This window comes from Dreissena polymorpha, chromosome 1 (genome assembly GCF_020536995.1).
Source record: "Dreissena polymorpha isolate Duluth1 chromosome 1, UMN_Dpol_1.0, whole genome shotgun sequence".
NCBI classification, from domain to species: domain Eukaryota; kingdom Metazoa; phylum Mollusca; class Bivalvia; order Myida; family Dreissenidae; genus Dreissena; species Dreissena polymorpha.
In genome coordinates this window covers 48,750,830-48,766,892 of record NC_068355.1, presented here as the reverse complement: position 1 = coordinate 48,766,892, position 16,063 = coordinate 48,750,830, and the positions used below count along the sequence as shown (strand labels likewise).

General features: G+C 36.5%; 1 protein-coding gene and 1 long non-coding RNA gene across 16 annotated transcripts in view; both read left to right on the top strand.

Annotated features, from left to right (window-relative positions):
• Positions 1–16,063, top strand: part of LOC127879487 (cilia- and flagella-associated protein 54-like) — a 107,110-nt gene that overhangs the window by 25,729 nt on the left and 65,318 nt on the right. For 12 of the 15 annotated variants that reach the window (XM_052426422.1, XM_052426418.1, XM_052426348.1 and 9 more), the window contains 13 exons: positions 373–654; positions 1,054–1,215; positions 1,992–2,174; positions 2,708–2,800; positions 5,278–5,460; positions 5,931–6,073; positions 6,652–6,799; positions 7,536–7,691; positions 8,982–9,104; positions 9,513–9,689; positions 12,016–12,145; positions 12,972–12,986; positions 14,810–14,902. In XM_052426422.1, coding sequence (XP_052282382.1) covers positions 373–654; positions 1,054–1,215; positions 1,992–2,174; positions 2,708–2,800; positions 5,278–5,460; positions 5,931–6,073; positions 6,652–6,799; positions 7,536–7,691; positions 8,982–9,104; positions 9,513–9,689; positions 12,016–12,145; positions 12,972–12,986; positions 14,810–14,902 — 1,888 coding nt within the window. The remainder of the gene's footprint in view (positions 1–372; positions 655–1,053; positions 1,216–1,991; positions 2,175–2,707; positions 2,801–5,277; positions 5,461–5,930; positions 6,074–6,651; positions 6,800–7,535; positions 7,692–8,981; positions 9,105–9,512; positions 9,690–12,015; positions 12,146–12,971; positions 12,987–14,809; positions 14,903–16,063) is intronic. The other 3 variants (XM_052426458.1, XM_052426449.1, XM_052426356.1) reach the window with 1 other exon arrangement.
• Positions 10,273–10,831, top strand: LOC127879564 (uncharacterized). Its single transcript, XR_008049149.1, has 2 exons — positions 10,273–10,522; positions 10,685–10,831. It is a non-coding gene; the product is annotated as an uncharacterized LOC127879564 (long non-coding RNA).

Sequence of the window (16,063 nt, the reverse complement as noted above, 5' to 3'; positions counted from 1 at the left end):
CTTTTACTTAGTTCTTAACCACACTTTCTCGGTTTGTATATCAAATACAGTCACAACTACATTTATGAAAATGACTTCCATAAAATTATGAAATATATTTTCTAACACAGTGTAATAAATTTTAAAATTTGTTTTCCATCCAAAACAACAATAAAACAACCATTATTTATTATTCGTTCATTTATCAAAGTGACAGAATAACACAAAAGTGCTTGTAAGTAAACTATTTGCATATTTAAATTATAAATTAAACTGCTATCAATTCGCTAGTTACCACTGCTTTCTGTTGTCATAATTCACTCCTTTAAGGTGGCATGTCTTTATTATCAAAACATATAATGTGAAAAAAGGAATCCTATGAAATCTTGACAGGAATTGAATGAGGAGTTGTTTGCCCCTGCTGATCACACAACAACTGAGAGCACGACATCAGAACCAACAGCAGTAGGGGAAAACCCAGTCAACCCGGAGGAACTAATCCCAGAGAGCATGCGTGGCTCGGCGACTGCTGTATGGAACACGGTGAAGGACTTACACCTGGAGCTCATCCTCATGTACCACCGTGTGTGCCTCAAGCTGGAGCAGATGGGACCAGATCCTGCTGCCAGCATGCCAAAGCCCTTCAAGAGGAGGACGTGCTCCAGAATGGAGTTTGTGAGTTCTGCTTTGTTCCGATCTTGCTCTAATTTTTCTTGCAAATCATATTAACATTAATATGTGAATATATATTATAGGCCCGAGCTAATGAATAAAAAATTAACAACAACCTGCCCTTACCAGCTGTTAACCCTTTCACACTCAGAAGAAAGTTAAAATGGCTTTAGGCAACCAGCATAAAACCAGAACAGCCTTCGAGTAACTTGCAGTATGTTCAGGTTTTAAGCTGTTTGCTGCCCTTAGATTTGGAAACAAAACCTTTAAAACTTGAATCTAGTAAGAAAGGTTTAAAAAGTAAATTTGGTTTTCTAAGGGACTACAATCGTGTTTATGCGCATATCTGAGTGGTAAATGATTTAACCAGATTGAGTAAAATGATGTATAATGTCATCTCAGGGCAGTGACCGTTCTCTGCTGGACTCGTATGTGGAGTCTACAGAGGAGCTTCTGACAAGGGCCAACAAGAACAACCTGTCCAAGGCCCTGCTCTACATGCAGAAGGCCTACCTGAGCACCACTGAGGGCAAGGTGTCTAAGGAACAGAAGAAATGTCTTGAGGTAAGTGTAGGATAATGCAGTCCGCACAGGCTAATCAGGGAAGACACTTTCTGCCTTGACGGGATTTTTGTTAAGAAGAGACTTCCTTTAAATGAAAAATCCATAAAAGCGTTTTATTAATAAAAAAAAACTCTTCAAGAAATGTCTTCAATTGAATATTGAGTACATAATTCTCTTTTCCGTGTATGCTGGTACTATAAGTAATTCAATGAAGGTGGTGGGTTGGTATCAAGTGTTGTACCTGGGGATGTGTGTACATATGAGTCGCGTTCTGAGAAAACTGGGCTAAATGCATGTGCGTAAAGTGTTGTCGCAGATTAGCCTGTGCAGTCTGCACAGGCTAATAGGGAATGACACTTTCCGCCTTAACTGGATTTTTGTGTAGAAGAGACTTCCTTTAAACGAAAAATACTATAAAAGCGGAAAGTGTTGTCCCTGATTAGCCTGTGCACAATGCACAGGCTAATCTGTGACGACACTTTACGCACATGCATTATGCCCAATTTTCTCAGAACGCGACTCATAATGTTGAGATCATTTCACACCAATACAATATGATGAAATCTATGTCATCACATATCATGAAAGACACGTTTCATTATTTTAAACATTAAGTTTTCTTGCCGTTTTTGATGAATTTTCTACCATAAAATTGGATTAACTGCATCATACATGAACATTATTTGTAAGATGTACGATGTATACATGCAAGATTTAGATTGCTTTGCTTGCCCTATTCGCTTCCATCCTGAGTGTGTCATGCTTCATGCTTTCAGAATGCCCTAGCCTGCATACAGAAGGCCCAAACTGAGGAGAAGCGTACATACCTGGACAACACGAAGGGGACAGAAGCCCCCCCAGGGGAAGGGCGTGTCCCACCCCCACCCATCCTGCTCTCAAGGACTGACACCTCCATAGTGTTCCAACCAGCACCGTGGAAACCAGCTACTGGTGAAAAGGTTAATAAGCTGATGTGGTTTGTTGATGAAAATGTGATTTAAGTAAAAAAGTTTAAAAAATAACATTTCCAAAGTATTCAAAACAGCACCCTGGAATTACTCTGAACAAGCTGACGTGGTTTGATGATTTAATTGTGATTTTTATAAGTGATTAGAAATAAAAAAAGGTTTATAATTGATTAGATATTGTATACCTATTTATTGATTACTTTTAAGTTATTTTATTTGTAAATCATGTTGCCCTTATTACAAAATTGTCCCACTCACTGAAAAATGCAAATGGTAAACAATGGGATAATCATTATGTTGTATAAAATAAAGGTACTTAAAAAGCTCAAGTTTATATGTATAGACAAACTGCTTAAGAATGCTCTTGTGTGTACATCTTGCAAAAAAAGATAACCAGACATTATTTACCAAAATGGAATGGAAACTAGTGGATGAGCGTTATGATTATTATGAATGTCCATTTCTGACTGGAATTTAACAGTTGCGATTGAGGTTACAGCTTGATGTGTTTACTTATTGCTTAGGTTACCTGGTACCGAATATTTGCTCGCAATGCAACGGGCAGCAATGTGAAAGCCCGGATGAGTGACTATCTCTTCCCAGGCACTGGTCAGCAGGTGAGTTTAGGACTGGATCCAGATGTCATTCCGTTTAATGAATTTTTTTGTGCTCAACAGTTTTTTGTTTTTTTACAGTGTTATATTTTGTTTTCCCCCTCCGAAGGCGGAGGGATTTACTATACCGGTAGTTTTGGAATTGTCCGTCTGTCTGTCGGTCACAAACTTTACAGGGCATAATCTCAGAAACTATGTAAGGTTTCAACATGAAACTTCATGGTTGTATAGATATCAATGAAGAGAAAAAAATGCATAAAAACCATAACCCTACAATTTCTTTAATAACAGTTATTGTCCTTGGTTGTGTATGATGTCCATCTGTTACAAACTTGTCAGGGCTATATCTGAGAAACTATGTAAGATTTCAGCATAAAACTTAATGTGTGTATACCGTAATTACTCTATGTTTAAGGACACTTAAAAATAATTAATTTTTCGTGTCCGAAAACTTAGATACAAAAAATATTCACAAAATATAGGTGTCAGAAAACTAAGAGTCAAAAATTGAAGTGTCCGAAAATAGCGCCACTTGTATCAACGACTACCGGTAATAGCAGCGCTTGTAAAATAATGCCGAATAGTATGAATTACAGTTATATATGTTTGCACTGCATTTTAAATAATTTTAAATGCTTAATTTATTTGACAGAAAGTTACTACAAGGTTGTACTTTAATCAACGAGTTCAAAGATGAGCATGTGATGTACCGATACATGCTAGTATGAACCAGTAATTAATGCAATAAAAAAAGCAAACTATGAATTCTTTGTTTGTTCATTTCCGATAGTTGTTGTCTAACACCTTCCATTGTTCGTAAAACTTGCAATAGGGTGCATCACACTTGGAAGCGTTTAGTATTTGTCACAGTTATTTTACTGAGAAGGGGTAGTACCATTGCGGTAGATAATTGAGATAATTGAACTGTTAATTGGCATTACCCCTGGTAATTGTCATAACGCTTATGCTATCGGGCGAAACCATTGTTTAATACCGGTTTACAAGGTTATTTACCAAATAACGCAAATGTAGTGGTCTGTTGCCCTCAGGCATGCACCTGGCATGTTTTATGATGTTAATCTGGTTGTAAAACCCCATGATGGAAGTGTCATTAGATATCGAAAACAGGACAGCAATTTGGTAAAATAGCGCTGTAAAATATACGGTCCGAAAACTTAGAGACATTCATTATGGATGAAAACTCTTGTGTCTGAAAATTAAGCGTCACGAAAAATAATTATTTTTGCTTAAAAAATGGGTGTCCGAAAACATAGAGTAATTACGGTAGATATCAATTAGGATAATTACCATGCTTAAGAACCATAACCCTACACTTTCTTAGATAAGAGTGATTGCCTTTTTTGTTTTTGTATGATATAAATTTTCATGCCTATATCTCAGATACTTAAGAAGATTTCAACATGAAACTTCATGGGCATATAGATATCAATAAGGAGAAGTGGCATGTGCAAGAACTCTATAATTGTGTATGATGTAACTTCAAGGCTTTATCTCAGATATGATACAAGATTTCAACATGAAACTTCATGGGTGTATATATATCAATCTGCACCCATCTATAAACTTAATTTATTTGGTGGGAGATATCAACTAATTCAAAAAATAAGCTTGTTTGTTTTTGTTTGTGCATATAATATGATTGTATTTATTTATGTTGTTGGATAACTATGTTAATTAATTTGTTTGTTTGAATAATTTATGTGTGCTGTTTAATAAGTTTCTATGAATATGAAAACAGCTTTTTAATCTCAGCATTGCTAAATGCAATAATGATATACAAGAATCAAGAGTTGGTAGACTTTTTGCAAAAAGACACACCATGCAAATAAAGTTTGAGTGTATTTTTATCTCATGCCTACAATGAAGGTGACTCATAGCCCTAAATGTAAAAGATATAGATCCCTTCAAAAAGGTAATTTGACTTCATCTTTCTTTTCCTGTTTTCCTATACAGTCTCAAAATGTTCTCAAGATTTTATTTAATTGAGCCTTGTTCTTGGAAAACTGAGTTTAATGCAAGTTTGTTAATTGTCATCCCAGATTAGCCTGTGCAGGTTGCAAACTTAAGGCTAATCAGGGATGACACTTTGTGCCTTAAATGGATTTTCCATTAGGAGCCAGTTCCTTTAAACAAAAAATTATATAAAAGTGGACTGCACAGGCTAATCTGCCATGACACTTTAAGCACGTGCTTTAACTCTTCCAGTGCTGGAACCGAATTTTGAAGGCTTATGCCAACAGTTTGGATCCAGATGAGACGCCACAGAACGTGGCGTCTCATCAGGATCCAAACTGTTTGCTATTCTAATAGTATTCTTTGAAAAAAATGGAAGTAAATGCTAATTTTAGAAATTCAGCAGACAACATTTTAGCAGAAGACAAATTTCCCATCATGCAAATGATTAAGCCGAGTTTTCCACGAACGCGGCTCAATCTATCCATTATCTGTCTCTGTGTTAGGTGCCCTGTCACCACCATGAGCTGCATGTCTCAGGCTTGAAGGCCAACGAGAGATACGTGTTTGCTGTGGCCGCATACACGATAGAGGGAAAGCTGATAGGTGACGGGGTGGGAGAGAGCACCAAGCCTATCCTGGCTAACCACCCTCTCCCTGTACTCACTACATGGGCATTCCTAGCACAGGTAGGGTAACTATGGACATTTAATACCCACACTTTCAAAGGGGAGCCTTTAGATTTCAGGATGCAGGATCAAAAGGGTTCAAAGCTGCTTAAACACAGGTGCGACAGAATGTAAACAGTCTGTTAAAAACTTCACTTTGTAACTATGGACATTTAATACCCACACTTTCAAAGGGGGGCCTTTAGATTTCAGGATGCAGGATCAAAAGGGTTCAAAGCTGCTTAAACACAGGTTGGACAGAATGTAAACAGTCTGTTAAAAACTTCACTTTGCCAAAATTGCTTTAATTTTTTTGCATTGGTTTGATTGTAAGACATAGTAAAAAAATCGCAATTAAACCACTTAAAAAAAAAATAACAACCACAATTTCCCTTCAACTTATGTAATCCAAATAGTCCAGTCACCATTATTTTTTTACAAAAAACCCATCTTTTTTTCTCATATAGAACTATCCATTTTTTTTTCTCTAGATTTCATACCAGATTGGTTGCTATGACGTTTGCCACCGTGCTTGTGACGTTCTGTGGGACCATTTCATAGCTGAACGGCCTCCACCAGCAGGGGTAACATACACGACATCAAACGAGAGGGACTTCAAACTGACACTCATGAGGTGAGGGACTTCAAACTGACACTGATGAAGTGGGGCTACTGTTATGCATTTAGATGATATATTGATTTAAATATCAGCAAAACTTTAAAAACATTCTGTGCCTCATGTATTTTGTAAATAATAAAAACGCAATACATTTTTAATTAAAGAAGCTGTATTAGAATTTCAAATATGAGTTTTAATTTACCATTTAGATCAACATTTTTTAACAGTATCTTTGAAACTATATTATAACAGTGAAACTGATAATTAGAATGAGCTGATTAAAGGTCATTCTACACTTTTTTTTCTTAAGATCTTAATTGTTTATGCACCTAATGAAATACATATTTCCTATTCTATTAAATAATTTGATTTCCCCGATAGACACCATGTACTGTTTCTAGTCCCAGGAAAAGGACTCTAGAGTGTTTCAAATAAGCCTTAGGTTTTCTATGTTATCGAGCTAAAATAAATAGGTTTAAATTAAAAAATCTGCGACTTATACAATTGGTGTTTTTACTTTGATGTTGTTTACTAGTCATTATAAAACAAAGCAACAAAATTTGTTCACTGTGCCTATTGTTCTACTCATGTAGACTGAATCAGAAGATTGTCTGCCTGTCGTCGCCAGTGATCTTGCGGCTGTTCCTCACGAGCATCTTCATCAGTGTAGATATCAATGTACGGGAGGGCAAGATCTTCTGTGATGCCCTGTGTGACAAGGGGCCTGTGTACAGTGGACAGGTACAAGTTATCTCTGTGATTATTCGAGTCATGTTCTGAGAAAACTGGGCTTAATGCATGTGCGTAAAGAGTCATCCCAGATTAGCCTGTGCAGTCCACACAGGCTAATCAGGGACGACACTTTCCGCCTAAACTAGATTTTTGCCTAGAAGAGACTTTCTTTAAACAGAAAATAACATAAAAGCGGAAAGTGTCGTCCCTGATTAGCCTGTGCGGACTGCACAGGCTAATCTGGGACGACACTACGCACATGCATTAAGCCCAGTTTTCTCAGAACATGACTCATTCTATCAATGATCAGATGTTTATAGAGCTGATATTAAAGAGATCGTATTTGGCTCTTGGTTTCTTATTCTACACTTCTCAAATGTTGCTTTGACGCCTTATGGGAAAGTTTGTACCTGCGTATTTTTACTGAAAGGTTTCCTTGGCAAGTGAAGTGTGAAGTTTATATTTCTGAATGTTTTGTGGTCAAGTTCCAACTACTCTTATTCTCCTTTCAACTCAGCCCCACCCCTAACAATTGAAAGTAAAGAATTATTTGTTGTTGCGTTTTTTTCCAACACATTTTATTTCAAGACTGCAAACAAGTACATATAAAATGTGAAAAGTAACTCTATAATGTAATGTAATCTGAGATGTAAAATATGCACATGCAACACATATCAAATTATCAACAAAATACCAAAGAAGTGAAGTAAAATTCAAGTACAGAAGTAGTTTCAATTGTTTTCAGATTAAGCGGCTGTTGGAGTGTGAGAAGATGCTGGTTGCTATAGAGCTGGCGGGCTGGCTGAATGAGTCCAATCAGGCCCTGCAAGCGGTCGTACAGTGCTATGGGCTTCTGGCCCCCCTCATCTTTTACAAGATACCATCCATACCAGTATTCCAGGTAAACTGGAGTTAATTGTAACATAATTTGTCCGCCTTTTACAAGATAATCTCCATTCCTGTTTTCCAGGTAAACCAGAGGTAACTCTTACATAATTGTTTTGTCTTCTATTCTACAAGCTACTCTCTAAAACAGTCTTCCAGGTAAACTGGAGTGACATCTATCACAATTTCTTTCTCAATGTTTAAAAGAAACAAGAGGGCCTGAAATGCCCAAAGTCACTCACCTGAGATACAAAGGAATGGACCTGTAATGTGCAGCCCAAGATATCATTAGAACAATTTTTCTGACCAACTTTCATTATGATTGATCTATAAATGTGACTTTTAGAGTTATCAAGGTTTATACAAATAAGGAAAAATGCCTTGCCCCCAGGCGGCTATGCTTTTCAATAGACCTTAACCATTTTCGAACCTATCCAAGAAATTATTACAAAATGTACTTACTAAGTTCAATAATGAGTGGACAATAAATGTGACTTAGAGTGTTAACAAGATTTTACTTTAAGCATATAAAGAAAAATGCCCCACCCCCTGGTGGCCATGTTTTTCAACCAACCAAAACCATTTTGAAAATCATTCAAAATATCATTAATGCAAATGGTCTGACCAAGTTTCATGAAGATTGGAAAATAAATGTGATTTCTTGTGTTAACAAGTTTTCAATATAGATATATAAGGAAAAATGCACCAACCCCTGGCAGCAATGTTTTTCAACCAACTGGAGGCATTTTAAACTCATCCAAGATATCATTGAGACAAATATTTTGACTAAGTCTCATGAAGATCAGACAATAAATGTGGCCTCTAGAGTGTTAAGAAGGTTTTACTAAAGCCATACTAGGATAAAAGCCCCACCCTTTGGCGGCTATGTGTTTCAACCAACCAGAATCATTTTCCAACTTGTCCAAGATTTTATTGGGACTATCGTCTGGCCAAGTTTCATGAAGATTGGACAATAAATTTAGCCTCTAGAGTGTTAACAAGGTTTTACTTTATCCATATAAGGAAAAATGCACTGCTACCTGGCAGCCATTTTTTCAACCAACCGGAACCTTATTCAGACTCATCCAAGTAATATTGGGACAAATGTTCAGATGAAGTTTCATGAAGATAGGACTTTGGCCTCTAGAGTGTTTACAAGGCAAATAGTCATGCCACACAACACAAAACTGACCAAAGGCAATCACAAAAGCTCACCATGAGCGCATTGTGCTCAGGTGAGCTAAAAATATAAAGACTTTTTGAATTGTTTTCTTTGTCATGATTGTTTCTTATTGTCTATTTTCAGATTCTGCAGCGCTGTCATGCGGTCCTTCAGGAGATACCAGCTGGACTGCGCCAGAAGAGGCCCACCTCGATTGCTGACAGCCTTCATCATATGACCGCCTGTATCACCTTCCATATGGCTAAGGTAAGCTGATCACTCGATATTCAGTATACCTGTACAAAAATGAGCACCTCACTCTGGGTAAACCAGGTTTGCACAGGCTAATAAGGGAGGACATGCACAGGCTAATAAGGGATGACATTTTCTGCTTTTATGTAAATTTTTGCGGTAATTGACGCATCACTGATTAACCAATATTTGCATCTTTACTGCCTTAGGGCCATTAAATTGTTTAAACGGTTTTAGGGATTATGGTGATTTTTATAGGGGCTGTAGAATTAATGAAAAATGGTTTGCCAAAATGCCCATAAGTTCCATCGGTCTTCATGACACAAATTGACCTAAGACCATCAAAACTAAAAATAATATGATCCCTTACAGTCATCAGAATACAACAAAGCCCAATTTTCACATCCTGCTCTCTCTTTTCAGGTGTTGAGGAACTGGGGCCAGAAGTCACTTGCCAACAACCTGAACGAGGCTGGGCGCAGGCTGCTTGCGCTGGAGGCTCCACCGGCCCCAGCTGAGGCAGGGAAGGAGTTGGAGAAAGGGACCACCCAGGACACCAGCACTGACCCGGAGGAAACCACAGCATCAATCAACATACAGGTACCATTCACTCCCATACACCACAGCATCAATCAACATACAGGTACCATTCACTCCCATACACCACTGCATCAATCAACATACAGGTACCATTCACTCCCATACACCACTGCATCAATCAACATACAGGTACCATTCACTCACAGGGGTGTCAATTTTCCACATTATACCGGAAATCCGGATTTCAGCCAACCAGGATTGATTTTGTGATCAATGAAAATCCGATAAGACTTTTTTTGAGGGGGGGAGGGGGGGGTAGGGGAAAATTAATTTGAAAGCATGATTGATTGAGAACAAAATTAATATGTTTGTTAAAGCTTCATCGTCTTTGCGCTCGGTACTGATTTGGAACGGTATTTTATTTATTTCTAGCTGATGGCATGGACATGAAGATAATCTGACGGAAAATCTTTGCTACTTTCCAAAATTCGTACAAGTCAACGAAAGGTTGCACATGTCCATCATCATGAAATATACTAAGTGATCGATTAGCAAAGTTAAGCAGTTCAATAGCATATTGTGAAGCAATATGTTAATCAAATTATACATTGATTATGTATTTGCTAGGTAAAAGGTGTTAATTTTTAACCAGGTTTTCCGAAGGAAAAAACTGGTTATTAGATTGGCGAATGCGGGCGGGCTGGCTGGCTGGCTGGCGGGCTGGCTGGCGGGCTGGCGGGCTGGCGGAATAAGCTTGTCCGGGCCATAACTATGTCGTTCATTGTCAGATTTTAACATCATTTGGCACATTTGTTCACCATCATTGGACGGTGTGTCGCGCGAAATAATTACGTCGATATCTCCAAGGTCAAGGTCACACTTTGAGTTCAAAGGTCAAAAATGGCCATAAATGAGCTTGTCAGAGCCATAACTATGTCGTTCATCGTCAGATTTTAAAATCATTTGGCACATTTGTTCACCATCATTGGACGGTGTGTCGCGCAAAATAATTACGTCGATATCTCCAAGGTCAAGGTCACACTTTGAGTTCAAAGGTCAAAAATGGCCATAAATGAGCTTGTCCTGGCCATAACTATGTCATTCATTGTGAGATTTTAAAATCATTTGGCACATTTGTTCACCATCATGGGACGGTGTGTCCAACGAAAGAATCACGTCAATATCTCCAATGTCAAGGTCGCCACGACTAAAAATAGATTTAAAAAAAAAAAAAAACTTACAAAGGGGGTTAATTTTTTTTGGTCATTTCAAAAGTTCAGTTTGAGTTTTCTCCCTTTATCAGATTTTTTTTTCACAATGAAAACCTGGTTTTGTGACAAATTTGTCCCTTGTTTGGCATTCAAACGATATGCACATTTTATTTCATGTGCAAAACACATACATTTTTGGATTGTCGTTTTAGGATTCAGCATTTTTAGCTGATTAAATTGATTTTTTTACTTCCATTATAAACAAACCTATAATGTTGAATACACATATGTGGTGATGCAGACGGTCCGATTAATAATATTTTGCATAGTGCTCACCAGAAATTGCAACTAGAAATAATATAAAATAGTACAATTAGAGAGGGCTCGAGGGTTGGGGGGGGGGGCATTGCCCTTTATCTCCGTTGGGGACCTGCATTCCCAGACCCCAGGCCTAATTTTCCAGATTTTAAATTAAGGTACAGTTGACACCCCTGCATACACCACTGCAACCATCAACATACATGAACCATTGCACAGCTGTTAATCAGGGGCGCCACCTCTTTTTGGCAATGCATTAATAAATGAGGCAATGCTACTTCCAAGGTGGCGCTAAGGACTGGAGATTTTAAATTTCAATGATAATTCTGCAGGGCGAATAGATTTATATGTTTTTCAACAGATTTCGCATTTTTAAAAAATCTGGCCATGTAGTGCCGTTAAGCGTTTGATAATTTTGTATTTTTCAAAAAGAGATGGAGCCAATTCCAAGGAGGTGGCGCTAAGGACAGAAGGTGGAGCCAATGCATGATATATGAATAAGCACATGAGTTACATTGGATAGATAATTTTCCTTTTCATGTTGAGAAATAAAAATTGCTTATAATGTTTCAGTCATGAAACTTTTGTGTTTAGTCAAAGCAAGCATATTCAGATGTGTTATATTGTTAAAAAAAGAAGTTGCTTGTATCATAAACTAAGTCATTGTGTTTGGACAAAGAGAGTCTCATTTGCTTTATTGTTACTGTTGAGCAAAGAAAATGTAGTAACAAATCTACCTATTTGAAACTTTAAATGATTTGAGCAACCTTTATTTGATATTATTATATTATTTGAAATTCATCAGCATAGGGCTTATGTGACTGGACTACTTTTAAACCCTGATTTTTCGTCTGTAGTCGTTGAAGAACAAGTCCCGTCGAAGCCGGAAGGGGGCAATCAGTCTTATGAAGGAACACGAGTTGGAGGGGCCGATGAACGAGGAACTCAAAGCACTGGAAGCCCACATGCTCAGCATCTCAAAACAAGGTAGGCTGAGAAGAGTTTCTCATCTTTACCAGTTTTTGAAGCCTTACTTCTGTATATCTGGTACCAAAGCCTCTCTCCTGTATAGCTTGTTTTAAAGCCTTTCTTTTCTATATTTTGGATCAAATTCTTTCTTGTTTATCTTAATTAAGCCTTTCCCCTGTATATCTGGTATTAAAGTCTTTTTCCTGTATAGCTGGTATTAAAGTCTTTTTTCCTGTATATCTGATATCTAAGTCTGGCACCTGTATATCTGGTTTAAAAGTCTCTCTCTTCTTTTAATGTTGTTTAAAGCCTGTCTTGGGTATATATCTGGGGTATGGTGTAAAAATTTGCATCATTCTCAATATTGTTTTAATGGTCATGTGAAATGTTCTTCTATAACAGAATAAATTATATCCTGGTAGAATATTGCAGTTATTGGAAACTGTAGATAAAAAAAAATCTAGATGGGTCTTGAAATGACTTCTTGTGGAACTTAAAAATACATTGAAATTTATTGAATAGAATAAAAAAAAATATATAATTGAATAAATAGTATATAATTTAATACATTTGATTAAGACTGCAGGATCTTGTGCATTTAATAGACCATCTAAAAGATTTGTTTATGTTTACAACTTGTTTACTGCAAGTTACTTTTATTTTAGTAATTCAAAAACAAATGAGCAATATGAAAAGTATATTCTTTCAAATAAAGTGCTTAATTGTATTTTCTTTAGTTAAAAATGATATTGATATTAGTTCTTTAGTCATTTGTGTATTATTTTACTTTTACATGTAGATGTATATGCAAAACATTTTTTCTTGTTTTAATGTTTTTCTTTAGTGACAATGACAAAAGGTAATGAGAGGGGGCAAAACCTTTGAAGCTTTCTGTGATTAACATTTATATTTGCTTAGTAAATTTAAGTTGAAAACACCTTGTTTGTCAAAAATATTCTATGACTACAACTGTTGTTGACCTTGTTTTGTTCTTGTCTGTTTATATTAAATAAATGAGGTGATTGATAACAGTACTGTGTATAGCTGTGTCTAATTGGCATGTAAAATAAGATGTAAATCCAGCAGGTGATGGTGTAACATATTTAAACTGCTTCAAATTAATTTATTTACCATTTTGGCCATAACATGGGCACAGCATATTTAAACATATATTTGTACCAAGTTGTAGATTTTAAATAAGTAGTTAAAAGATGGCGGCTCAGCACTGTGGGTCCTTACACATTTATTTTAACGTATGCACTTGGGTCAGTATCAACAAAGCTCTTATAGAAAATCCAAACCTAGCTACCCCCACCTCCACCCCCACCTCCACCCCCACCCCCCCAAAAAAATGGACCAAAGTATAAATCTTACATTGAATTTTGTTAAATCAAGACTTTTGGTTATCAATAATCATTAAACTTCTGTTCATGCCTCTGTAGTAAGTATATTGTTCCTTTTGTATGAAATGTCAATAGTAAATAAACTTCTTGTGCACCAAGCTTTTAAAACATGAACAGTGAAACAAACATTATGAAATTCCATTAGAACTAAGGTCTTATTCAAAAACATTGAATTATTTTTAAGTCATGCGTAAGTTATGCATTCATTTACAGTATTTAAACTATGGTTAACATATATTTACTGTATATTATTATATAATCATTATGCAATATAATAAACTTGAAATGGATGGTCACTTCCTTTTATAATGTAAGCTTTAAGAAATGTATGTAAGTTTTTTTCTTACGGAGCTTTTGGAATACTGGGGCCCCTTGTACTTAATTGCCTAGTAGACTCATTGTTGATGAGGGATATGGTTAATGTTAGATGTGTGTGTGTATTTACTGCTTCATGTGTGTGTTAGTTGTATACTCTCGCCTTCAAAGAAGGTGGGATATAGCAGTTGCTCTGTCCATCTGTGCCATTGTATGTCCCTGCAAGTTTCGAAAATTCCTATTGCAGCCATAACTTTTCCAATTATTGATTGGATTTTACAATAACTTGGCGAACATGTAAACATTAGACGACGCATAGCTTGTAACACGCATCTCAGGACCTCACTGGTCAAGGTCATACTTGTAGATCAAAGGTCGAAGTTAGCCAAATAACAGCTGGACTGTTACTTGATCATCCTTCAATTTTAGAATATCTCACCACAAACAACCGTCATGAGGAGACGGTGTGTAGCATGTATCACCGTATCCCTACCTCAAAAGTAAAAAACACAGTAAGAGATAATAGTCAAATTTTGCCATTAACAGCTGTTTTCTTAAATAAGTGAAGTTTTGTGATAAAAAAGGAATGTGGGGGCATCCATGTCCTCTGGACACTTGTTTTTTTGTTAGTGTTGCAGAACTATGTTCTTTTACGAAAGAGTTTTGGGTCAGGATTATCTTTATACATTAATTATTGTTGGCTAACATACTTGTATGCACTACTCATGGTAACACGATGTTTCCCATAGGCCAATAAGTAAACATGATATTTCAATAGTGTTTTTTACTGAGTATAATTATACTATCAATTGTTTGATGTTGCCAACCAACTCAGTGCATCACTGCTCTGTTCTGTAACTATTCCTACTTTTTCATTATTTTGATTCACAAACCTTTAAAAGGAAAAGATCAACTTACATTTATAATTTCTCAGATGTTTTCATTGTTATATTTGTATTTGCAGCCCAAAGTGACCACGAGTTATCCGGCAATGAGGATCCCTCTATTCTGCATGCCTACATCGCCTACCTGCCCAGCCGTATTGCATACAGGGAGGGTGAGTTGGAACAATTAACACTTTGCATGCTGGGAAATTTGTCGTCTGCTAAAATGTCATCTGCTGAATTTCTAAAATTAGCATTTTCTTCGATTTTTTTTCAAAGAATACTATCAGACTAGCAAACAGTTTGGATCCTGATGAGACGCCACATTTAGTGGCGTCTGATCTGGATCCAAACTGTTTGCAAAGGCCTTGAAAATTCATTTTTAGCACTGAAAGAGTTAAGTCTGCACCCAAGTTTCTGCACTGTCCTGTTGATTGTGATTGTGTCTACTTGCAGATAGGTTTCAATCCAGTATTGAGATGAACAATTGAGCTGGTCTCTTGGAAGAAACATGCTTAATGCATATGTTTTGTCATTCCAGATTAGTCTCTGCACTCTGCACAGGCTAATCTGTAAGGGCAGGTGCCAGTTATACTGGAGTTTTGTTTAGAAGAGACTTCGTTCACATAAAAAACACCATGAAAGTGGAAATTGTCTTTCATGATCAGCCAATTCAGACTGCACTTGCTAATCTGTGATGATATTTTATGCACATGCAGTGCAGATTTTCATGTTTTTTATTTTTCATACTTGATAGATCATTGTTGCATAATCAATAGCTTTAACGTCCTAGATAAACAGCTTTACGTAAATAGAAAGGCAGTGTGATCATGTTGTGTCTACTGGTTAATAGGTTTACAATAATGAATTTCATTAAACATACAAGCTTTTATGAGAAAAATATAAAAGCCATATAACAACAACATATGTTCCTAACACTTGTGAAATTAGGGGAGTGTTTTCTTTGATCAACATGTTGGATCAATAAGGGTTTTAAAGATGCTATTTTACGTAACATTCTGTAAATGAAAAGGTGAAGGAATAGGATTCTAACATTTTATATAATACAATTTTTATTATCTGTGATAACTAAATATTTGTGGAAGTGCCATTAAAAAGGATTATTTCAATCAAACTGAGTCTTGCTCTGTAAAAAGGAGGTTTAATGCGTGTGCCGCAAGTAAAGTGTCATCCCAGATAACTGGTGCAGTCTGCACAGGCTAATCAGGGACGACACTTTGCACCTTTATTGTATTTTTTATTTAAAGGTTAACTTTTTTTTACAAAAATATAGTTCAGATGAATAGTGTTATCCCTGATTAGCCAGTGCAGAC